We start from the raw sequence: 25,560 nt of genomic DNA, 5'->3' as shown, positions 1-25,560 counted from the left end.
AGAATTGGACATAATACTCCAGTTGAGGCCTGAGTAGAGCAGAAGAATTACTACTTGTCTTGCTTACAACACTCCTGCTAATACCTCCCAGAATGATGTTTGCTTTTTTTGCAACAGCATTACACTGACTCATTTAGCTTGTGGTCCACTATTATCCCCCAGATCCCTTTCTACAGTACTCCTTCCTAAGCAGTCATTTCCAATTTTGTATGTGTGCAACTGATTGTTTCTTCCTAAATGGAGTACTTTGCATTTGTCCTTATTGAATGTCATCCTATTTACTTCAGACCATTTCTCCAGTTTGTCAATATCATTTTGAATTTTAATCCTATCCTCCAAAGCACTTGCAACCCCTCCCAGCTTGGTATCATCCACAAACTTTATAAGTGTACTCAGTATGCCATTATCTAAATCATTGATGAAGATATTGAACAGAACCAGACCCAGAACTAATCCCTGCCAGGTCCCACTCATTATGCCCTTCCAGCATGACCGAACCACTGATAATTACTCTCTGGTAACAGTTTTCCAGCCAGCTTTGCACCCACCTTATAGTAACTCCAAACAGAGGGTATGTGGTACTCTCTATTTTCACTAGTTTGTTTACAATTCAGCACTGACTTGGAAGTTATTATAATTTTAGTGCCAGCGGCCTAAAATACTCTGGATGCTGCGTATGCAATTCAAGTTAGAGGTTGGGGGGGGGGGGTGTGCGCGCATGCGCACACACACACCCCAAGCCTAGGATCTACTTGATGGAGGCTGTAAGGGCATACATGGCAATAAGACCAGGCAGGGATGGGCCCCTCTTTATTCACAGTGATGGAAGTGCCCTCACAATATACCAGTTTGTTACAGTTTTAAGATTGGGACCGATGAGGTTGCAGCTCCTAGCACATGAATTTGGTTCCCACTCACTCAGGATTGGGGCAGCAACAGCAGCAGCCCAGTTGGGGCTGGGGGCTAGCACAATTCAGGCAATGGTACTTCGGCATTCTGAAGCACACAAAATATATCTGAGACCCCAGGTAGGGAATCAGTGTTAAATTTCCATTATCGTTTCCACACGCACACACCCCAAAAAAGAAGATACAAAGCTACTCAAGATAGTTCAGTCCCAGGCAGTCTGCAAAGAGCTACAAAATAATCTCTCAAAACTGGGTGACTGGGCAACAAAATGGCAGATGAAATTCAGTGTTGATAAATGCAAAGTAATGTACATTGGAAAACATAATCCCAACTATACATAGAAAATGATGCGGTCTAAATTAGCTATTACCACTCAGGAAAGAGATCTTGGAGTCATTGGGGATAGTTCTCTGAAAACATCCACTCCATCTGCAGCGGCAGTCAAAAAAGCTAACAATGTTGGGAATCCTTAAGAAAGGGGTAGATAATAAGACAGAAAATATGATATTGCCTCTATATAAATCCATCTGACGCCCACATCTTGAATACTGCATGCAGATGTGGTCGCCCCATCTCAAAAAAGATATATTGGAAAAAGTTCAGAAAAGGACAACAAAAATTATTAGGGGCATGGAACAGCTTTCGTATTAGGAGAGATTAATAAGACTGGGACTCTTCCGCTTGGAAAAGAGACAATTAAGGGGGGATATGATTGAGGTCTATAAAATCATGATTGGTGTGGAGAAAGTAAATAAGGAAGTGCTATTTACTCCATCTCATAACACAAGAATTGGGGATCACCAAATGAAATTAAAACAAACAAAAGGAAGTATTTCTTCACACAACGCACAGTCAACCTGTGGAACTCTTTGCCGGAGGATGTTGTGAAGGCCAAGAATATAACAGGGTTCAAAAAAGAACTAGATAAATTCATAGAGGATAGGTCCATCAACCTGTTCTAGTCTTCTCTTCCCTACCACTGGCTTCTGTTGTTAGTCTCCTTGCCCAGTAAATCCTAATCCCGCTGCTCCAGATTGCCTGTCCCAGTTCTCCCACACCCCTGATCTGTCATTGTGTCTTGCTCCCCCAGAGCCTCTGGTTGCCCACTTGTGTCAGGCAAACTCAATAGGGTAATGCTACCAGCCCTGCATATAAACTTTGATTTGGAAGATGGGGAGTGGGTGGAGCAGATCACTAAATCCAGTTAGAAATTGGGGAGTAATGCCATCAAATATTAAAGAGAAATGGGTAGCTAGTAGGTTAGAGGTTTGGCTACAAACTAGGAAGCTTATAAATAGAGTAAATTTAAAATATTTTAATTTAGTCTTAACACTACTTCCTCTTGCTTCCTGCAGGTGTATCACACTTTGTTTTGGCCTCTTGAATGGACAGTACCCAGCAGAGACAACAATACTTGCTATGCAAAGATAATCTGCAATAAGCATGACAATGTATGTATTATAAATTGGAATTTGTCTCCACTGTGAGCATGTTAACCTCAGAAGTAAAATTTCTAGGCTACAGACTCAAGAACATATTTAGGGATTGACTTGAGGCCAGGGTCTCAGTTTATGGCCAATTCCAGACACTTGTTCTCTTAATGCAGTATCCAAGTACATTTTATTAAAAACTTAAACTTTGTTCTTTTGATCCACCAGGTAACATTTGGTTGTGTCTAGCAGATTGAGCAATTGGTAGTTGGTACCAGATTAATGCCTTATGAAGCTTTGTGTGTCAATTTCATAACATTCATTTGGGGGTGGATTGTTATAGTTGTGTTCGGATTTTTCTCTACAGTGAGTTTTGGGAGGTGGTTGTGCCTTATTTCTGGTACTTCAGAAATTCAAATGTTTCATTGGGTTCCAGTTAAGTGACCTTGTGTTGCATGCCTTTTTCATAGAGTTTAAACTTGCATATTCTTAAGTCTCTAACTTTCTTAAGGAAGTATACCCCTTTCTGTTCAGTTTCTATCTCTTTTTGAGGATAGAAAACTTGCTGCTGGTTATAAAACTCTGCGCTGTACATTTTTAATAGGAAAAACAGGATTTTGTTGTATGCCCAATATGCTTTTAGCTGCAACAATTCTTGGTACCTTCTAATACAGAACAGACCCAACCCTGAAGAAGACCTAATTTGAGAAATATAAAATACAGTGAAGATCGGGTCTGTTTATAAGACCGATGTATCACTGAGCATTAGAACTTCACTGCAGAAACTATATAAAAACACCTGAGGAAGGGGAGTATCTAGTGTGAATTTCAGACCCCTCTATTGAACAAGAAAAGCTGAAACAAACACGGCGTAAATGGATGTTTGCACATAAGTAATTAATACTGTATTATGAGTAATATGCCTCACATCAGTAATGAGAGGGGAAGAGAAATAGCCAACTAGGTAAAGTTCTCTAAAGAGAACCTTTTGCAGGCATCATGAGTAGGTATTTAAATTCTGCCTTCATATAAAGAAACATAGTAATACTTCACAGATCAGCAACAATCTGAATGTACTGTGTGTCTCTAAAATAATGAAAGCCAGCTGGCATAGAATTAGGCTTTGTCTATACTGGCAAGTGAAAGACACAATTTTTGTCATTCAGAGGTGTTAGTAAAACACCCTCCCGAAAGACACAAGTTTTATCGACGACAAGTGCCAGTGTGAACAATACTAACACCACTCGTTGAGGGTAGAAGTTTTTTGTAGGCAGGAGAGCTCTCCTGTCTACAAATAGCAGCTACACTGTGCACCTTTTAACGGTACAGCTGTAGCAACATGGCCATGGTGCTAAAAGCTGCCTCCGAGCATCTGTGCCAAGTGTACTATTGACTCCATTCATTTCAAGACAAATCTTAAGTGAACTGGAAGTCGCTCTTCAAATGTGAATATAAAACTTTACCAATACAAAACCTATTTTGCTCTGACCTAATTTTTTTCTTTAAAGAACCGTGTGATAGGATTTCATGTTCTTGGACCCAATGCTGGAGAAATTACCCAAGGTTTTGGTGCAGCAATAAAATGTGGTCTCACGAAAGAATTACTTGATGAAACAATAGGTATACATCCAACATGTGCAGAGGTAAGAGGGAACTTCAACTTTTTCAAACCAAGAGTTAGTTAATACGTAATATTGAGGGAAGTTACACATGTGCAGGAAGAGAATAGACTCAGGGTGACTTAAATCTAAAATGTCATCACATTAAACATTTTATTTTGTATTTTGATGGCAGTCCAATGTTACTTTGGCTTTTTAATATACGAAGTGTGACATTTCTTGTAAATAACTAATTATGCAGTCTGCATCTTGTCTTCCTATTTCTACATTTGTACTTACTTACATTTGTAGAAGCCTAGCTTGTGGTATACTATAAGGGGCAACCAACAGCCATTTAGACTACTGCACAAAGCGTTAATAAATCCCAAAAGTCATTGGTTTTTTGTTTTTGTTTTTACAGGTGTTCACTACAATGGAAATTACAAAATCTTCCGGAAAAGATATCACTCAGGCAGGCTGCTGAGGTTAAACCCTGCTGTTTTTATCTGTTTCTTGTCATGTACTCTTATCTCTTTGGAAGGCTTAAGAAGTGTGAAATACACTTGAGTAAAATAAATGAAAACAGCAGTAGCATCAAATCTATTACAACTAGAAACGATGCATTTCTTAAGCTTCCTCAGTAGATAATGTTGGCAATGGAAAGAATACAACAGCAGGGGAAATGCTAACTATAAATCCTGACTTGCTTGGAAGTGGCACGTAAGTGCTTTTTTGAAGTTTTGGCTCAGAACCCCATTCTGAGGTGAGCTACGACTGATGACTTATCTTGCAAACTTAGGAAACCTCTTTGTCCGGTCAGAAAACTGAGCTTCCTTCTGAAGGAGCTTTTGAGTTGCATAAATAATTTAAAGTTAACTCATTAGGTTCCTGTGTGTGTGTGTGTGTGTGTTGGACATAAGGATGAATGTCTAATTGTATTACTCTTGCCAGCAGCTCATTTTACAATTCATATTGGGTCACTTGTGTGTTTGCAGTGACTAACATGGATTTTAATGCTGTTCTTGACTTAATTTCAAAAAATGGTCATAAATCAAATACAGATGCTAGGCAGTGCAGCTAATGCACTTGCATTTAACCTCTAAAGACCTGGCTCAAGTACCAAATAAGTAAGACAAGATCACAAATTCTCTCACCTGTAACTTAATAGTTGCTTTGCCACCATAACTAGTAATATCTTCCTGAGTCACAGGATTTTAATAGTAGGAATCTTGTGGCTCAGAGCTGAAGTACATTGAAAAAGCTCCTAAAACTTGTTGATATTTGTCCTTGCAATCCATGAGCCTAATCAGTGCTGACAGTGTCAAGTTTCGTTTCCACACAGTGTAAAATACTACATCATGTAAAAGTAATCTAATCTACAGTTCTGGACTATCTAATAAAATTGGAGTCTATATTACCATCTTCTCTCCCCATGTTATCCGTTCCGTTAATACAGTAGCTAGAGAAATGGCTACACCACTAGGCACTAGAATCCACTTTATGGACTTTAATGAACAACTTACTACTATTTTAAATTGTATGTTGCAGCAGTGAACAGTGACTTGTGCCCTGTGTAGTTCCTGTATAGTCAGCAGCTCGAAACTGTTCCTCCTTGTTCTCATGTTATTTTGGGGAAGGCGTCCTTAAGTTTGGTGCTTCAGTTTTGTCCAAAGAGATGTTTTGAAAGACTATTTTGAACACTGTCTTATATAGTTTTTAACTATTCAATCTATGGTGTATCATGACATTTAAAGTTCAATAAACTAACAATTGCATATGATGTGTCAAATACTTTGATCAAGATACGTTACATTTATATAGCACCTGCTGTGGGCAGAAAGGGCTGTGTATCTTTGACTTATTTAGGAGCCAGTGAACTAGATCTCTTGACACTTCTGGAAGATTTTTCTCAAGCAGTTACAATCATACTTATTACTCAGTCTGTGTACATGGAAGGACCACTCTCTGCATACTAGATTTTAGTGGAGAAGAACAGGACATCAATTCGGTACCAGGAACTGTATGCACTTCAGGAGGAAGAACTAAGCATAACTTTAGCAATTGAAAACTGCAGAAATGTTAGAAATATATGCCTAAGGAATTTGACTAGATTGTTAGCATCATCGTTTTGTTGCAAAAGGTGCTAGAATACTAACAGTTCTTGGTTTTCATATCACTTGGGATTGACTGTGGGGGTGGGAAGCACACTACAGTGCCCACAAATGCCATAAAGTATTAGCCATTATTAATTCAAAAATAGGATGGTCTGCTGAATTTGACAGTACCATCTTCCTGTGGAACTCTCTGGCCTTTCTTTTTCATTTCTTCCATATCAATATTGCCCAAGTCCAACCCTACTTGAGAGTTTAGATCATTGCAATCATCACTTCAGCAAAGTATGTACTAGAAACATACTGAGCATGAGTCTTGTCCGGGCAGCCTTACATGGATACCACAGGTGCAAGGGTTATCTGTGCTTTGGATCACTCCATTGTAACCGCTTAAAAGGAGACCAATGAAATTATACATTGCTTTTGTGTGGAGCTTGTGCTTAGATGAATTGAGTGGCAATATAAATTGTAATTTACAATCATGCAGAAGATCTAAGAATGGAGGAGCAAGCAGAAAAAAAACATTCCAGAAGTTACTACTCTTGCATCTCATGATTTGATGAGCAGTAACTGACATAGCACAAATTGCTCAGGTCACATGTTACAGTATGATTTTATTTATAATTTATAAAAGGTTAATAAATTATTAATAGATGATGCATTGTCCTGTTGGACTCTAGTCATAAGCAACCTATTAAGATCTAACAAACAAGCACACTGTTTATAAACTCTTACCCATGTCTGTAACATGCTTATATCAATCCATTATAAACTATTTAATTGGAGCCTTAATAAACTATGGCCAATACTGTCACGTATTACCCTCTACATATTAACTGAAGAGGTTGAAGTGTACAGTACATAGTTTGTACAAAGAGGAATGTTAAAAATGGTATCAGTCTGCTCACAAGGAACATTCTGCTTGTAGCAATTCATCAGTGGCACTTATCTTCAAAGCAGAGATCAGAATGGCAGCATTGTAAGCAAAAGAGATCAGGTTTGCATCAAATGTGATTATGTAAAAGAATTAGGAGTTGAGAAATAAAAACTCAGTCATTCTGTTGAGTGTGGTGTTAATGGGCTTGTTGGTCTGCAACTTAACTTGCATACCAGTTCTGGTGATATTCTCTGCAACAGCATTTTCCTCTAACCAGCTTTGCATTTTACTTTCCTGGAGTTTGGCTGTTGCATGGCAGCTCCTGAGCCTCACAAGAGAGGAGGTATCAGACCTGCAGCAGCATAATATCCTCAGCAGGCCCTTCTTTCCAGCATCAAGATCCTCATCCCTCATAACCAGGATCTCTCAGTCATGCTGTATGTTAGGAAGCATCATGAAAGACATGGCAAGTGGGGATTGTCAAAATACTCTAGTGGCAGGTTTGGGAGCTTCACTTGTGCTCTGCTAGATTAACTCATTCGTGGTGCAGTTCTGTAAAGGCTTTGATGAAGCCTGATTCCCTCAGTTAATTGAATCCTCCCCTTTTGTTGACATGGCTGTAGCTCTTCTTCCTCTCAAGTACTAGGTATCCTACAACAGAATGCTGCACTTCATTGCTGAAGCATATTACAGACATGACTGCATTAAATGTGAGCAAGCAAAGATTTCAGCATAGTCCGGGAATGTGGGTCAGATAGGCCTGTCCCTTCTCATGCCAGGTAAACAGGATTCTAAGTACTAGGTACTTTCTCATCATATTCTCTAAGTACAGGAGCTAAAAAGACTGTTTAAAGCCAGGGGCAAGTCTTTTTTCTTTGTTTTGATGGCAGAAAAGCCTGTCCAGATGCACCTCTATTCATGTTTGTCTTGAGTTTACTTTGGTAAGTTGGAGTCTGATTTTTAAAAAAATGTATGTGATAGTCTCAATGTAATGGCAAAAAATTGAAATATTTTAATTGATGAATGTACTAGGCACCTCAGCCTGAAACTTACCTGAGAAAGCATACTTATGTTCCAGCTCAGTTGCAGTGTCAGCATTCATCCAACATGTAAGGCCATACTGTGTCAAACCAATGGTCCATCTAGCCTAGTATCCTGTGTTCTGATCAGGGGCCATACAATGTCCTTCAGAGGACATGAAACACTAGCTAGGGCATCAAATTCTCTCTGGTACTAAGCCCTGCTAAACATCCTCTGAAACATTTCAGTGACAGTCTGAAAACTTAGTTCCTGTAATGTGGATTTAAGCTTCCCTCTGAGCTCCTGATTGTCTCTACCCTGGTCACTGCAACTACTATCTCTATACCTGCATTTCTAAGAGGCTATAGCAAAATATAGTATTTTTATATGGTAAATGGCTGAATGAACCTTGTTCTAGATTGTGATCTCACCATTATCAAAATAGAAATGACATTTTTAGGCCCATTCTGCAAAATGGATGGAGTGAGATGAATTCTTCCCATTCCCTATTTGTAAAGAAAATACTAGTATTTAGCATTTTATGCTGCTTAGTTTCTACAGTTAATGTCTACTGGAACAAAAAACTCTTAACAGAGCAGTCTACTAATTGAGGGATAAAAACCCTTAACAAGAAAAGTGAAATTTACAATCTTTACTTTTATTCCATTAGAAAATGTTCTGTAGTTGGAGTATAGCATAGAAGTCCAAGCCTGTTTTGGTAAACTAATCTAAGCAAAAAATAAGTCCAGGGCACTCAATTTCAGACTTAAAAGTGGCCGTTCTTCAATGAACAAACTTCAAGGAGAAACTGCAGAACTGGAATTCATTTGCAAACTTGAATAATGACAGGTTTCAGAGTAGCAGCCGTGTTAGTCTGTATCCGCAAATAGAAGAACAGGAGTACTTGTGGGTATAGTCCACGAAAGCTTATGCTCTAATAAATTTGTTAGTCTCTAAGGTGCCACAAGTACTCCTGTTCTTCTATTTGCAAACTTGACACTGACACCATCAAATTAGGCCTGAATAAAGACTGGGAATGGCTGGGTCACTACAAGAAGTAATCTCCCATCAACTGTTGAGTATGGGCTATCCACCCTGATGGAATTGGCATGGTTAGCACTACAAAAAGTAATTTTTACTCTGTTGACATTCACACCTTCGTGTCAACTGTTGGGAATGGGACACATCCACCCTGATTGAATCACCCCCCACACACACTTGGTAAGGCAACTCCCATCTTTTCTTGTGCTGTATATTTATGCCTGCCTACTGTAATTTTCACTCCATACATCTGAAGAAATGGGTCATAGCCCACACAACCTTATGCTTTAACAAATTTGTTAGCCTTTAAGGTGCCACAAGACGACTCCTTGTTTTTGCTGAAACAGACTAAGATGGCTACCCCTCTGAAACTCATAATTAAGGTTGAGTCGGTATGTGCATCATATCTCTTAAAGCAGTGAATAAACACCAAAGCTGCACATTTTACTAATAACTGGAAGAAATGTCTCCAAATGCAGGAATGGTAGTAATTATAGCTAATGTAAATATGAAAATATTAAATTAGTTTGTGCTACATAGTGTTTGACTGACTGTAATTACAGCTTGAGTATTGTAATTTGTCATTAGTAACACCTGAACAGATAGTTACCTCTGTCATAGTTTCACAAGCTAATCTGTATTTGAGTCAGGAGGAAAAGGCCAACATTTTTCAAACAGATGAAATTTGAAGTATCTTACTGTGACTTTAAAAGGACAACTGTTTAAAAAAAATATTGTCTGATAGTTAAGTGGGGCTGCCTGAAAAATTTCAGTCAAATTTTTAAATGGAAAACCTTTTGTTTTGACAAGTTGCAAGTTCATGGAAAGTTTACTTTCCTTGACCACTTGATTTTTATTTTTGTTTGTTTAAAAAAAAAAACTTGGCAACTGGAAAGGAAATGTTTTCATTCAAAATTCTGTTTTTTCTTTCTCTGCAAAACCCAAAAAAATTCCAACAGAAGATTGATAAAAACTGGATTTTTCATTTTGTCAGTGTTCTACTTGGGGGAAGGGACACACTTCCTGACTAGATGTACTTTTTCCTTAGTGTTGCTACACATACAAGATAATCCAACTAAGTGTAGAGAATAAAATTCTCAATATATCTTTGTGAATTGGATAACATTGTGGGTAGTTGGTTTTATGGTTGTGGGTCTTTTACACAGCAAGAGAGAAGATAAATGAGGTGAATTTCCAGTCACTGTTCAAAACTGCAATGCCTAATGAACACCTAAGAGAAAATATGATAATCTGTACCCCTTCAAACAAGTCATGAGCATTTATAATTTACAGATCTGAGACTAACTAGCAAGAACTCTTCCAGAAAAGCCATGGAGTCCAGACTTAAAGAAAAAAAGAAGCACTTCTGAGAAAAAAAAATTAAGGTCACTTTTATACATGGCCAAGGACACAATTCCAGTTTCTACAGAACCTTTACATGTCATCTTTTTAAAAAGTTATTTTAAAAAGGTACTTGAAAATGTCTATTGTTTATAACAACTATGAGTACGCTGAGAGTGGATGGGGACAATATTGTTTGGGCATTCGATATGACGGTGGTGCAAAATACTGTCGGTGGTCACTTGTACTTCCTGTTTCATCAACTAGCATAACATGATATGTAAATTCCTCATCAGACTCTCTCTGCTAGATACTGTTTTCCAACAGCACTAAAGCTAAACATGAACAGGCATGAAGCAGACTTATGTAGAGAGGGAGGAAAGGAAGTTGAGAGGTGGGCCTGAGCCTTTTTATTAGTGGCCTGCCCAAAAGGTCCTTAAACGTTAGTGAAAGAGAAGAAAGTCTTCTGAATCTTGTTTCATAGACTTTAGAAAAATTAAAAACCATCCAACAAATCACCCACAATATGTTACTTAAAAGGAATTCATTAGAAAATATTTTTGTAAATTAGTCAATTAATGCTTCTATTTAAAGGAACACTTAAATAAAAGTAAATAAATCTGGCCCTAAATTTAGATTTTTATAAAGAAGACTTGTAAAAACGTTTCACAGAAAAAATAAATCACTTAAAGCTTCCAATTGAAACAGCAGATTTTTAAACAAACACTCCGCTGCAGGGTTTGCAGTCCAAACTTCATGGCCATGAGAACCTGGAAACCAGCGTCCTTGATTCTGAATGACCAGATGGGAAAAGTAAACAAGGAGCCAAGAAAAAAGGAACTAGATTTTTAAAGTTTACAGTTTTAATGAACTAAACTGCCCATAAATCAGTTTGGCAATCTGATTAGATTTTGTCCATTTAACTAGAAACAATTACTATTTTTTTCCAAAAGTACCTAGGCAACAAAATTATTTGTCACACTGACTTTCAATAAGACTCAACCCTTTTGAAAAGTTTACTCCTACATATGTTAATTTAAGAGGATAAAATAGAAGAGTCATCTGTACATATTTGCGACCTGATCCTTGGTAACTTACTTGTGATGGCTTCAGTTTAGGAATACTTTGTATTTTGCCACAATTGTCTTAGTCTGCAATATTTTCTTATTTGGCATAATTTCCCTATGTTAAAAATATTATAAAACTAATGGACACTGTATTTTGGCAGGACTGAGCTCTTAAAATACAAAGTTGGTGAGATGAAGAAGGATCCTGTACTTGCTTTTAGGGTCCCCTGTTAACAAATAAAATATGTTTAAAATAAATTGAAAACCCTCCTTAAAAAAAAGTTTAAATAGGATTCTGAAAGTGGCATGTTGCCCTAGGGTCCTCAGGAGGAGAGGGGTAGCAGGGATGTTGTCTGGATTGGGTGGAAATAGCTTACAGCAGGGGTTTTCAGCCTTTTTTTTTTTTTTTTTTTTTTTTTTTTCAATTTGCAGACCCCTAAACATTTTCAAATGGAGGTGCAGGCCCTTTTGGAAATCTTAGACAGTCTGCAGACCCCCAGGGGTCTGTGGACCACAGGTTGAAAACCACTGGCTTACAATGAGCATCCAGCAAACTCATTGGCTGGAGAGTCCTCACTGCCTTAGAAACAGTCTAATCAATCTATTTGTTGCCTTGTGGCTCTTAAATTCACACCTAACCTTTACATAAATCTGGTGTGTCAGTATCACTCCCTGTGTAGGCCAGTGGGGTTTCTGAGGAGAGGAGGGATGAGGGGGTCTCATGATGGTGAGGGATTCTGATGGGGAAGGTTTCGGGGGGGGGAATCTGCTGGAGAGAGTGAGGGGAGGTTTTGGGCGGGATCTGTGATGGAGGGGGTGGGAGTAAATTTAGGGAATCTGTGCTGGAGGAGGTGGGGGAGATCTGTGCTGCGGGAATGGGGGGAAGTTTGGGGGATCTGTGGGGGGGAGGGATGGGAGATTTGGGGGATCTGTGCTGGAGGAGGTGGGAGAGGTTGGGGGGATCTGTGCTGGAGGAGGTGGGGGAGATCAGAGCTGGGGGAACGGGGGGAAGTTTGGGGCAGCTGTGGGGGGAAGGGATGGGAGGTTTGGGGGATCTGTGCTGGAGAGGTTGGGGGGATCTGTGCTGAAGGGGAGTGGAGTATCTGAGCTGGTATCTGTGCTGAGAGAATGGGGGGAAGTTTGGGGGATTTGGGGGGGGATGGGAGGTTTGGGGGATCTGTGCTGGAGGAGGTGGGAGAGGTTGGGGGGGATCTGTGCTGGAGGAGGTGGGGGAAATCAGAGCTGGGGGAATGGGGGGAAGTTTGGGGCAGCTGTGGGGGGGAGGGATGGGAGGTTTGGGGGATCTGTGCTGGAGGAGGTGGGAGAGGTTGGGGGGATCTGTGCTGGAGGAGGTGGGAGAGGTTGGGGGGATCTGTGCTGAAGGGGAGTGGAATATCTGAGCTGGTATCTGTGCTGAGAGAATGGGGGGAAGTTTGGGGGATTTGTGGGGGGATGGGAGGTTTGGGGGATCTGTGCTGGAGGAGGTGGGAGAGGTTGGGGGGGATCTGTGCTGGAGGAGGTGGGGGAGATCAGGGCTGGGGAATGCGGGGAAGTTTGGGGGATTTGTGGGGGATGGGAGGTTTGGGGGATCTGTGCTGGAGGAATGGGGGGCGTTTGAGGGATCTGTGTGGGGGATGGGAGGTTTGGGGGGGGGGATCTGTGCTGGTGGGGGAGGCTTGACCGTTGGTCTGTTGGAGGAAGAGGGATCTTGAGGGTCGCTGGGGCGCTTCCCCATCAGCCCCTGCGGCCCCCCCGCTGTGGGGCGGGGAAGCGCCCAGGGCCGCAGGCCGGCGTGGGCTCGTTGCCAGGTAACGCAGCTGCCCCTCCGGGGCCAGGCTGCCGCGGGGAGACCCCGTTCTTGGCACGGACGCGGAGACCGGGGGCGCCGCTCGCACCCTGCTGCAGCAGCGTCCGCGGGCGAGAGGGACGGGGCGCAACCGCTGGCTCCCTCCAGGAGCAGGACCCAGCCCCCCAAATACAGCGCGTCTCCCACCACCTGCTCCGGACCAAAATTAGCGTCCCCCTCCCCCGTAAGAGATCCCCAGCCTGAGCCACCCACCTGTCTAACCCCTCCACCCTAGTTCCCTCCCCACCCCAGCCCCTCCCACCTCCCTACCCCCATCCACCTCCGGCCTCCCACCTACCTGCCCCCATCCACCTCTGGCCTCCCATCCACCTCTGGCCTCCCACCTCCCTACCCCCATCCCCCTCCAGAGCCCATTGCCCTCCAGCCTCCCACCTACCTACCCCCATCCCCCTCCAGCCTCCCCCCTACATACCCCCATCCCCCTCCAGAGCCCATTGCCCTCCAGCCTCCCACCTACCTACCCCCATCCCCCTCCAGCCTCCCACCTCCCTACCAACATCCCCCTCCAGAGCCCATTGCCCTCCAGCCTCCCACCTACCTACCCCCATCCCCCTCCAGCCTCCCACCTCCCTACCCCCTCCAGAGCCCATTGCCCTCCGGCCTCCCACCTACCTACCCCCATCCCCCTCCAGCCTCCCACCTCCCTACCCCCATCCCCCTCCAGAGCCCATTGCCCTCCGGCCTCCCACCTACCTGCCCCCATCCACCTCCAGCCTCCCACCTACATACCCCCATCCCCCTCCAGAGCCCATTGCCCTCCGGCCTCCCACCTACCTACCCCCTCCCCATCCGGAACCTATTCCCCCTCTGGCCTCCCACCTACCTACCCCCATCCCCCTCCAGAGCCCATTGCCCTCCAGCCTCCCACCTACCTGCCCCCATCCACCTCTGGCCTCCCACCTACCTACCCCCATCCCCCTCCAGAGCCCATTGCCCTCTGGCCTCCCACCTACCTGCCCCCATCCACCTCTGGCCTCCCACCTACCTACCCCCATCCCCCTCCAGAGCCCATTGCCCTCTGGCCTCCCACCTACCTACCCCCATCCCCCTCCAGAGCCCATTGCCCTCCAGCCTCCCACCTACCTGCCCCCATCCACCTCCAGAGCCCATTGCCCTCCAGCCTCCCACCTACCTGCCCCCATCCACCTCCGGCCTCCCACCTACCTACCCCCATCCCCCTCCAGAGCCCATTGCCCTCTGGCCTCCCACCTACCTGCCCCCATCCACCTCCGGCCTCCCACCTACCTACCCCCATCCCCCTCCAGAGCCCATTGCCCTCTGGCCTCCCACCTACCTACCCCCATCCACCTCCGGCCTCCCACCTACCTACCCCCATCCCCCTCCAGAGCCCATTGCCCTCTGGCCTCCCACCTACCTACCCCCATCCCCTCCAGAGCTTATTGCCTCTCCAGACTTCCTCCTACCTATCCCCATCCTCCTCCGGAGCCCCTCCTGCTTCCCATCTACTCACCCTCATCCCCCTCCAGAGCAAGAGCTCCATGCCCCTCCAGCTGCCCGAGCGATCCTCACTCCCTCCAGAGCTAGAATGTCCCTACCCTTCCAGTTCCAGCATCCTATCTACCTTCCCCCATTCCTCCAGAGCAAGAGCCCCCAGCTTCTCTTCTCCCTGTCCATCCTGAAGAGCCTTCCTTTTTCTCCAGTTTTCTGTCCATTTTAGCAGAGTCCCCCAGGAAGGACAGCCCTTCCTCCCATCTACCTAATCCCCACTGCCAATACCAGAGCAAGCACCTCCATCTTCTTCAAACACATCTCTGTTTCCTTCCCACTTTTCCACTGCCACTTCCAGGCCTCTCATTACAGCCACTATTGCTCTATTATATTTTTATCACTCTTTTCAAGTTTAATTTAATTGATGGTTGATGATCCCCCTCCCAGTTGGAAGGAGAAGGATTGTCACTCCTTGATTGCTTAGAGTGGCAGCTTCTTTGCATTCCAGATCCCTGCTGGCCTGGGGAGCAGGAGACTGGAAAATGAAAGTTGGATTACAGTCTACCCTCTCTCTCCCCCATCCCACCCCCAGTCTTTAGCAGTGGAATAAAATGCTCAAGACCAATAAGCCTGGGATTGCTCTGTGCCTGAATTTGCCACCGATTGGCTGGGTGACTTTACAGAAGTCATTTCACCTCTCTGGAGATAATGATACTTTCCTAACTCATACGAGTGTTGAGATGATTATTTAATGTGTGCACAGGACTCCTAAGATATAAAATGGTATATAAGTGTTAAGAGCCCTATGTAATTGAAAACAATTGCTTGGTGATAGCCAGAAACTAATCTACATTAGCATTATGTGAGATCCTGTTTAAAGGCTGTTGAGAAATTAGAGTACCTTTTTCCTGGATTTTTCTTTTAAAATGACAAAGAGAATTTAAAAGGAGTGAAAGAATCTTAAACAGGGATGACTAAAGCTCTAGGCCCGCTAGCTGATCTTTGCAGTGTGTCCATTCAGGTCAAGAGAGTTCCACCTGGGCAGAGAGGTTGACCCATGTGGTCAGACTGCAAGATGAGGAGTTGGGGAGAGGAGAATGGTCTGGTTAAGGCACAGGACTCAGGTCAGGATACCTTGTTTTTGTGTTTAGCTCTGGCACAGACTTCTTATGTGACATTGGGCAAGACTTGCAGCCTCACTTTTTAAATAGGCCATTGAGTTTGAGTGCCTGAGACACCTTGGGCCTGATTTTTCAAAGGTGCTGAGCACCTCTAGCTGTCATGCACTTGCTACTGCAATACAAATAATAACATAACTTCTGAAAATTGGACTCAGGTTGAATATACACAACTATTTCATTCGGCAGAAAATCCTGTTTTCTCTATGTAAGCTAACATTTTTACTTTTAAATTTCAGATTAACCTTCTGTGGGTTAATGATAGAGAGAAAACTACCAGAAATCAGACAGAAACTTCCCAATGATCTGATTAGTTCCACATTTACTGGCTAACAACTTTCCCAGATGGAACTAGACAAATCAATCAATAGTGCTGTTACTAAAAAGCCTAATGAAGATGCTGCAGAGAGTTGCAGGAAAAGGTGAATTTGATCGCTAGAATCAACATGCAAATTAAGAACATGGTAACAAATTCCCATTGTCCTTTTTGGATTGCTTTGAATTTACCTTGAATGAGTATGATTTAACAATGAATCTAACATATTTCTGAGATCCGTATAAAACTGCTAACTTTGTGTAACAGTGAGTGAACATATTTTATCCTGATGATGATGATCTTTTAAATACTGTATTTAAATACAGTAATCACTTAGATATCAAACTGGCTGAAACAGTAACAGCTTAGTTTGTTGTCTTCATGCAACCTCAGTTTGGTTCCTTTTTCTGGCCTTGGATTCTGCAGGGAAGCAGTGGTTGAGAGCACTGTAGAAGCTATTAAACCACTGAAAGGAAGGAAGCTTATTTCTCTGCAATGACCCTTTTGGCTGCTTAAAAAGTAGCTTCAGCTCCTAATGATCTCCATCCAGCTCTCCTGGGTCAGAAGTGTTAGAGGATTGGGGTGATATAATAAATGTGGGGTTCTTATGGGAATCATTAACAGTTAATAGAGCTGAAAAATTAATGACAAAAACCTAAGGCAAAAAATCCATTGACAGGGGGGAATTCTCTGGAGTTCCTGGAGGGACTTTGGGTGTAAATAAATTGAAATGTATTATTTAAATTACCCACTGTTATATCCTAATTCTACTTTGTTGTTGTGAAGATTATCTTTTCTAGATGATATAAATGTATCCGAAGATGACCAGAAATTAAAAGAGACAGTGAAAGTGTACGTATGCATAGAGATGAGGGATGGGCTGGTCCAGTTCCCTGATGAGATATAAGGCCTTTTTAGAGGACTTGAACATCCACTGAAATGAATTATGAGCTACAAAGTCCAGTCTCATCCTGCTCTGTTTAGAAGGATTGTGGGTTCCAGGATAGGAAAACTAAAGGGAGGGAAAACAGAAGGCTTTTCAGGGCTCTAACTAAGAACCAGAGACCAGCTCCACCCAAAGAGAAATGAGAATGGATATTTGTAGATTTAAGGCCAGAAGGGACCACTGTGGTCCTCTAAGGTGACATCCTGCATAACACAGACCATAGAACTTTCCTAAATTAATTATTATTTGAACTAGAGCACATCTTTTAGAAAAACATCCAATCTTGGTTTTAAAATGGTCAGTGATGGAGAATCTACCACAACCCTTGGTTAAAATGTACTCCATTACTGACTGCCACATTTTGTTGCCATCTTTTCAGTTACCCTTTGATATCCTGTACAATTCTAAATAATGAAATAATAATCATTCTCCCTATTGCAGAATTGCAGGAAAAGAAGTAACTGCAAAGGCCATTTGCTTTCTTACCTTTGGCCTCTACTTGGTTAAAAGCTTTACTCAGCAACGCTTAGATATAGTAGGAGGTAAGAGGCAGCAAATTCTAGTCAAATAGAGGAACATTTAAATAAAAAGGAAAACGAAAGTCTGACAATATGGTGATGGAAAAATATACTGAAGCATTTGGTGTGGGGGGGAGTGAATCCGACAGGAGGGAGAGGCCACAGAAATATGGAAAAGGGAGAATTTTACTCCTGTATTAACAAAGTGTTTTGCTGGGGTGTTTAGCCATGCAACTCCCTATAAATGCAACATTGCTAGCACTTGGCATAACCTCTTGAAAATAGACCTAAAGATATAATCCAAGTTTAAATTAAATCTCTATAAGGTGCCTGTGCAAGATAAAAACAAGCTACCCACTGTTATCTAGTTTGAGGCCTTGGTTCAATACGTGCCAATGAGAGCATTTCTCTTTATAAGCATTATGCATAGTAGTGATGACAAAAATGCCATATATTCAAAAGACTTTTTGGTTTTGCTTACTTTTAATTGCTGGTTTAAAGTAAATGCCAAGTTCAGTGAAACATTTTAAGGTATAAAACTGAGGTGTATTAGTCCAACAGTTCTGAACATCTTAAAGATAAATTTGCTTTTCTATCTTACCTCAAATGCTGCAGCTGTTCATAAATAATGTTAGGGAAAAGTTGTTAGTTCAGTAACACAATGGGTATGTTTTGCTCCAACATTCCTAGGACATTTAGCCACAATCAAGCAGTGAAATTGTCCTCTTCACAATTCTGTTTAGTGACCTACAACAGCAGGACTAGAAGACTGATCCTCGTGGATGGCAAAGGGTGGTTCAGCTTGGATTTACTTGCTTCTAAGACTGTAGGTGAGAGAGATCTTTATCTGTCAGGCTCAAGAGGTCAGTCTACCTTGAACTCCACAAAAGATTAAAGATGTAGCAAATGTCCAAACTCTGTTTTGTAGTTAGGACATATTTTCCTGGTGTGATCATCTTCCTGTTCAATTCATTTTGATTTACATGCACTTGCCTCCATGAAAAAACCCTTGGGTTGCAGTATACTATTGTACATTCATGATCTACAAGTAGCATATATGAGTAGGCTTTGGTTCCTCTTGGTTTTGTTTGCACATCAGAATATCATAACTGGTTTTTTTTAAACATTTATTGAGGGGACTGGATGCGATCAGGAAATTAGAAATAGGATAACAGAATATTTTACTTATTAAATTAACAGTTCAGCCCAGGTTGATAGCAAATGGCCTGAAATTGTTACCATATGATGACTCTTCATTGAAATGAATTGGGAGACTCAGTTAAGTTTGCAGGGGACAGGTGTCCATCTGTCACCAGCTACTTCAATTGTCATTAATTGGCTCTTTTGACAGTAATTTCAATAGAGGCACCACAGATTGAATGGGCCACGGACACTGAATTCTTCTGTCGCCCATAGACGTTGTCCCTTTGTTGTTGAGGTGCATTCTTGGGGCAGTGTGTAGAAAGCTTCCATTGCTGTGTTGTTCATGTTGCACCTATTTTGTAGAAAGAAGACTTCAGTCTCTAGGTTTTTTTAATCTATCACCTTCCATCAGCACTAAAAAAAATGACAATGTAAAAAGCTTATTAAAAATGATTTTCAAAATAAATGTCATTAAAATTTCAATATAATTTCCACTGAAAAACAATTTAGTGTCGCTTGTGGCTCATACAGTTATTCATCCTTTATTATGATTATAGTAATAACTCTTAAAATATATCAATATTAATATTATAACATAAAACACATTATTATAACCCTGAATTTGAAGAGTTTCTTGCCTATTGGGGAAGTGTTCAATGATAGTCTACTATTACTTATTTATTTATTTATTTGTATTGCAGTAGTTTTTGTATTGCCTAGAGGGCCCCAGTTAGGATCAGGATGCTAGTATGCTTGATACTTTACAGACACAGAGTAATTTACGGTTTCTGCCCCAAACCTAAGTCATGCTTTTCATTTTCTGTTCTTTTTTTGGATGTGACTTCTTTCCTCCCAAGCTATGTCCTCTTCCCCATGGATCCAACAATAAACTGACAGGGCAGAATTCTTCTATGCAGTCTACAACTCAGACCTCAGAATTACAATGTAAATCTTGACTGCATATTCTTTATTCATTCAGTGCATGGAACTTTCATGGTGTTTATGGGAGCTTTGCCAATGTAATTAGTGCAGAATAAGCAATCAAAACTACAGCATGGCTCAGAAAGAAATCAAGCCTTCATAAGAATTTGTGTGACAACAGTGGTTATCAGACTGTCCTGTTACAAGAGATTGTTACTTCACTGCAAGAATTTGCCACGGGATACCATTTGGGAGGAATAATCTTATTCAAAACAAAAGATCCATGTTTTTAAATGTCCATGCTAACTGTGCCTGCAAAATGTATATGTTTTTTAGAAACACACATTTGCATGCACAGAAATGGAGATTGTATGTGCAAAGACTGAAATGCATGAGCAAACTTGTATTTTGCATGTGTTTTTTCAGTGGTCACCTTTAAACATCCTCAGTTCCAGGTTACCATATAATGGTATCTTAGACACCATAGTTCCAATCAGATAGGGAGAAGGTAGGGAGGTAGTTTTTTTAAAGTGTAGTCCAGTGTCTGAAAAACAGTAGGAGAAGCCTTGAAAAATACTGATGAAATGTAAATTACTTTTTTTTTTTTTTGCTATTTTAAGTAAATTTGCTAAGATAAGTAGGATTTATATATATATAAATATATATATACATTTTAAAAAAATAGTAGGCAATTTTTCACCTGCACCAAAACGTTATACTTTATAAGATATTCTGTGCTGAAAAAGAACATGAGTGATTTATTAGACATTGTTTCAGTTTGTGTTTTGATTTTGTATTTTTGGGTTTTGTTTTGTTTTTCTAGTTAAAAGGGAAATGGATTTTCACAAGTACCAATTCAACATAGTGAGAAGCATCACTTATTGTGAAAAATTCAATGTTTACTTTGTACTGAGACGAGACTATGCACTTAAGGTAAAAGCACCTACTATCTGCTGTGTTTATTTTTTTCAGCTACACCTCTACCCCGATATAGCGCTGTCCTCAGGAGCCAAAAAATCTTACTGTGTTATATCGAACTTGCTTTGATCCGCCGGAGTGCGCAGCCCCGCCCCCCTGGAGCGCTGCTTTACCACGTTATATCCGAATTTGTGTTATATCGGGTTGCGTTATATCGGGGTAGAGGTGATTTTGAGATTATTTGTGAGCTCTGTTGGCAATTTAAACTTATTCATACATGAAGGAGGAGGTCTCAAATCCCTTATTTGGGACCATAGTATCCAGGATTCAGGCAGCAAGGGGATAGGGCAGAGTAATTACAGACCGTTCAGGATACCCTCCTCTGACTGTCCAATAGTTGCTGTTGGAGTAATACAAATTCATTCTGCCCCCACTTTCTCCATCTCTTGAGCTGTTTATTTCTGCTCTGCAGTATTTGCACCTCTGCCATTTTAAAATCAAGAGCCTGTGTTCAAGGTACAAACTCAGTTCATCTGTGTAGCAAAGCTCAGCATTATCACTGTGCCAACAGATTGACCCAGTTGTTTCTCTCATCATAGTTTATTAAACTAGTTCCATTGACGTTTAGTATGACGTTACACATCGCAAGAAAACAACAGACTCTTGAAGGAGAAAGAGTGGCTGAATTTTGCATCCACTATTGGCATGGAAAGCAGTACAAGTTTAGTAGAACTACGGTGAGAGAAATATGGTTTTTATCACTTTGTGTGATGAATCTGTTTAGCTTAGATTAATCTGTCTATCTAATCTATTTTAGGTATTTTAGGATTCATGTCATCATAGTAGCTGAAAACCAATGGAGGAGCCACATATTGATAGAAATACAGCCCAAATTACCCCATAAGTGCCTATCTCCATTAATTGTATGTCTCTGTCTCCATCGCTACAGTAAAGTTTACAAAGAGTTAAAAATTATAATTCCTACCATTTGTGAATTTATAATTTAATTTTAAAAATTCAAATAAATAGTCTGTCAATGAGGACAAAGTTTCTGAAAAGTTTTGTACCATATCTTTTAGGGAATTATATCCTTGCTCTCAAAGGCCTAAGTCTAGAAAGAGACGACTTCAATGCTTTGCTGGATCAGGGCCTTAATTACCCACAGCCTTTTTGGCATGCTTTGTGAACATTACTTTTCTTTTCATAAGGTGTATAATAAGGATTATGAAGAGATCTGCTCAGTAGAGAATGTGGAGACACGTCTGTTGACACTTATGGTATTCAATCCTGTGAGTGATGAACTCATTACAGGAGGAATCAAAGGCGTAAAGGTAAGGGAATACCTCAGATGAGGTTTGAGTTGTCTTTTGCAACATTCTGGAAGCACAGGCATGAATTTAATGTAGGGCAAAGGGAGACTGTATGCCTTGGTGGATTGATCAGGGGAACTTTCACACTTAATTCACTGGTTTGAGCCCAACATTGGTCAATAGTGACTGAAGGATGTTACCATCTGATGACTGCTTGGTTGTGCCAATTAATTCTCTAGATGTCAGATAACCAGATCACAAAAACACTATCATAACTTCGTGGCAGTCTCAGCAGAGAAATCAAGGGTCTGATTGCATTATGGTAACTAAACCTTTCTCACTTCACTAGAGTTGATTTCTTCCAGGATAGAGATCAATTAGATTACTGGGGCTGAAATTTGCATCGCCACCGCCCTTGTTATGTATATATAAGTACAGGCCTATAGACTTGTCAATTCAGCACCTTTCACCAACACTATTTACTTTGAAAATAAAATGAGGAGAAAATATTGTCGATTGGCTGGTTTATTTAGTTTCACTAATAGCTGGGTTGGCGTGATGAACAAAGAGAATAGTCAGTGCAGCTAAGAAGCATTTCTTAGGTGATGAAATTATCTCGTGATCATCATTAAATTTTTTTCTGTCAAAACAAATTAAACGTTTCATAAATGTTTTCTCATTAAAGCTGCTTTTACTTTAGGCTTATGTCTTTTGAAGCATTCAGGTCTGTCGGTATGGAAGTAATGGGAGAGCTTAATGGCTTCTTGAAAAGGTTTTGATAGTTGACATTCAGATTTCCAGTTCTAGACTCAAGTACCAAATCAAGTTTGCAAAATTGTCTTTGTATTCTTTTTTTCTTTTAGTTCTGGAAGTTTAAAGAAACAGAGAATACAGATTACTCTGATGCAGTTCACATGTCCAATTACAAGCTTTTCCCCAGGTAAACATATGTTAATTATTTGAGTTTAGAAAGTGACTATGTACATGGGTTCTCACAACAAATTTTTTGGTGGCCTCAGACTGCAGCCACCAATTTTTGCTGGTGGCCACACTGACACTTTTTCCTAAAATACTTAGTTAACTTTAGGAAAAACAAATAAATATGCACATCCAGATCATTATAATTAATTTATGTAGGATTTTTTTGTGTGTTTGTTTTTTTTTCTGACTCAATAATAAAAATAATGCTGTGAAAAGTGATATTTGTATGTTTGTTAATATAATTTTTCACAGAAGACTTACTAGCTAGCTGGGAGGCTGTGAAAAGTGATATTAACAAACATACAAGAATCACTTTTCACAGCCTCCCAGCTAACTAGTAAGTCTGCTGTGAAAAGTGACACTTGCATGTTTGTTAATATCACTTTTCTCAGCAAGCCCCAGGACAAACTACTGTATATCTTTGTTGTGAAAGCTTTTATAATGTTAATGTAACTTATTATGAATGATTGTACATTGTGAATATTCATAGACACATACACTGCATATCTGGAAGTAATAACTATGCGATTTCTATTCAAAACCTTGTGCTAAGTGAGTTTATCATGCACCTTTGAATGCCTCACCTGCACTCTGCCCACTAATCCATCTCCCCTGTATTTATTCTAACATTCTGAAACTCTAAGTAGCTTCAACCAGCAGATTTTTTTTTTTAATCAAATCACCTTGCCAGAAAAATATTTCCCCTTCTCCTCCCAAGTGTGAAACTCCTCACCCCTCTCTGTGTGCTTCCAAAAATTATAATGGTCTGAGGCCCAGGACAAGTAAATTCTGTCCTGGGCCAGTGTCAGCTTTTCTATATATATAAACATCTAATTTTACAATCCATTTACATATAGCACTGAGAACTAGAAACAGTAGCTTTATATCTTTTGAAAGTAGATATTCACAGGTTCTCGATGGGATCAAGGACTAGCTTCTAGTCCTGGGAAACTGAGATCTTGTGCTTTCAATTTGTGTAATTTTTATGTAGAAGAAGGTATTTAGGATGGTTTCATGGCTCTTTCTGAACCCAGTAGACTTGGACTTATAATAAGTAAGGCTCTTGGCTTTACAGCAGTGGTGGGCAACATGCGTCTCGCGGGCCATACGCAGCCCGTCAGGGCAAGCCGCTGGCAGGCCGCCAAACCATTTGTTTACATTTTCATGGCTGCCCACAGCTCCTAATGGCCGCAGCCAGGACCGCGCCACTTCCCGCAGCTCCCATTGGCCGGGAACGGCGAACCACGGCCACTGGGAGCTGTGGGCAGCTGTGCAAATGTAAACAAACGGTCTGGCGGCCCACCAGCGGCTTGCCCTGACGGGCCGCAGGTTGCCCACCACTGCTTTACATGCAGAGTAATACAAAAATAACCCCTGTGACCTTTTTAAAAACTTCAAACATTCCTAAAATAGTTTTTATGTAAACATATTTAGCCTGGGGTGGTATACTATAAAAGTTTTATTGGCATTTGTTTGGGATAATCAGATTTGCTTACCAGTAGTAAATCCATGAGTTAGTTATGTGCCATGCCAAACGTGTGAATAAAACCTTTAAAACACACCATTATATATTTCCAACATAGTGTGTGTGATGATTAGACAATTGTTTGAACACTATAATCAATTGAAACGTGCTCATTACCAGCTTCTAGGAAACCATGATTTTAAAAAAAATAAAATATTTCCAGCAGCTTTCATAAAATGAACTGTGTAGTCTTATAGTATGCAAAAAACTTCACAAACCAAATGACTCTATCATTTTATTTAAATGTGTACAGTAGTGTTGCCGTAGTCTTAATCATGTTTTTTTTTAAATATAGTGCAGAATTCCCACACATGAGGCAAATCTGGTGTACAAATATGGAGTTTGATGTCAATATGCAAAGACTTTATTGCTTTTCTAATTGCGATCTCTTCTGCTATGATACCAAAGGGAATATACTGTTTCAGCTAACCAGTGCCCACCAAAGTACCATTCTCTCCTGCGTCTATTCATCATACTCCAATGCTTTGCTTACCTCCTCCAGGGACTCTGAAAGTAAGGTGGCACACAGGAACAAAGCATCTGAGCCTATGATCACACTTCTTTGTTTCTTCATACTTTACCCTATGTTTTTAATGAGACAGCAGTGCTAGTATTTTAAAACAGCAGTAGTGCTTCAGTGTATAAATGACATTCTAATTCTAAACTTAACTACAGCAATTCTTGCTCCCACATTTGAAGTCATGAAGGAAATTTTCCGTAGGCCATATTGGCAGAGAGTCTAGTAGTTATTGCCTCTCTGGGGCACAGAAAGTCTGGGTCACGTGTTGTGTCACATAATCGATTTCTTGCAGTAACCGGTGGGCCTAGAAATTAATGGACCTCAGTCTTACCTGTCATCATCTTCTGTGTTTCTCTGAATTTTCATAAACAGAAATGTTATCTGTTAACATTTGAACCCAACCATAAATCTTAACATATAAAGTGTGACTTCTTTATGAATGTAGATCTGCTAGACATTTCAAAAAAGTTCAGCAGATGAATGTCTTATCCATTATTTATTAATATTTAATCTCCCAAAAATATCTTCCCATTATCCTCCACTGAATCCAGGAATCACTTTCTGGGATAATAGC

General features: G+C 40.9%; 2 protein-coding genes across 6 annotated transcripts in view; both read left to right on the top strand.

Moving 5' to 3' along the window:
• TXNRD3 (thioredoxin reductase 3) overlaps positions 1–5,712 on the top strand; it is a 28,617-nt gene extending 22,905 nt beyond the window's left edge. For both annotated transcript variants that reach the window (XM_005288415.5, XM_065550914.1), the window contains exons 14-16: positions 2,265–2,360; positions 3,848–3,982; positions 4,359–5,712. In XM_005288415.5, the coding sequence (XP_005288472.1) occupies positions 2,265–2,360; positions 3,848–3,982; positions 4,359–4,421 (294 nt within the window). In that variant the 3' untranslated portion in view covers positions 4,422–5,712. The remainder of the gene's footprint in view (positions 1–2,264; positions 2,361–3,847; positions 3,983–4,358) is intronic.
• Positions 5,713–16,117: 10,405 nt separating this feature from the next.
• Positions 16,118–25,560, top strand: part of LOC101953297 (uncharacterized) — an 83,130-nt gene continuing 73,687 nt past the window's right edge. For 2 of the 4 annotated variants that reach the window (XM_065550911.1, XM_008168020.4), the window contains exons 1-8: positions 16,118–16,310; positions 16,991–17,056; positions 17,592–17,692; positions 18,412–18,531; positions 20,556–20,665; positions 21,859–21,981; positions 22,824–22,900; positions 24,762–24,979. In XM_065550911.1, the coding sequence (XP_065406983.1) occupies positions 16,234–16,310; positions 16,991–17,056; positions 17,592–17,692; positions 18,412–18,531; positions 20,556–20,665; positions 21,859–21,981; positions 22,824–22,900; positions 24,762–24,979 (892 nt within the window). In that variant the 5' untranslated portion in view covers positions 16,118–16,233. The remainder of the gene's footprint in view (positions 16,311–16,990; positions 17,057–17,591; positions 17,693–18,411; positions 18,532–20,555; positions 20,666–21,858; positions 21,982–22,823; positions 22,901–24,761; positions 24,980–25,560) is intronic. The other 2 variants (XM_065550913.1, XM_065550912.1) reach the window with 1 other exon arrangement.

Source organism: Chrysemys picta, chromosome 7, assembly GCF_011386835.1.
Source record: "Chrysemys picta bellii isolate R12L10 chromosome 7, ASM1138683v2, whole genome shotgun sequence".
NCBI classification, from domain to species: Eukaryota; Metazoa; Chordata; order Testudines; family Emydidae; genus Chrysemys; species Chrysemys picta.
The sequence above is the reverse complement of the archived record's forward strand: the minus strand, read 5'-3'. Positions and strand labels throughout refer to the sequence as shown.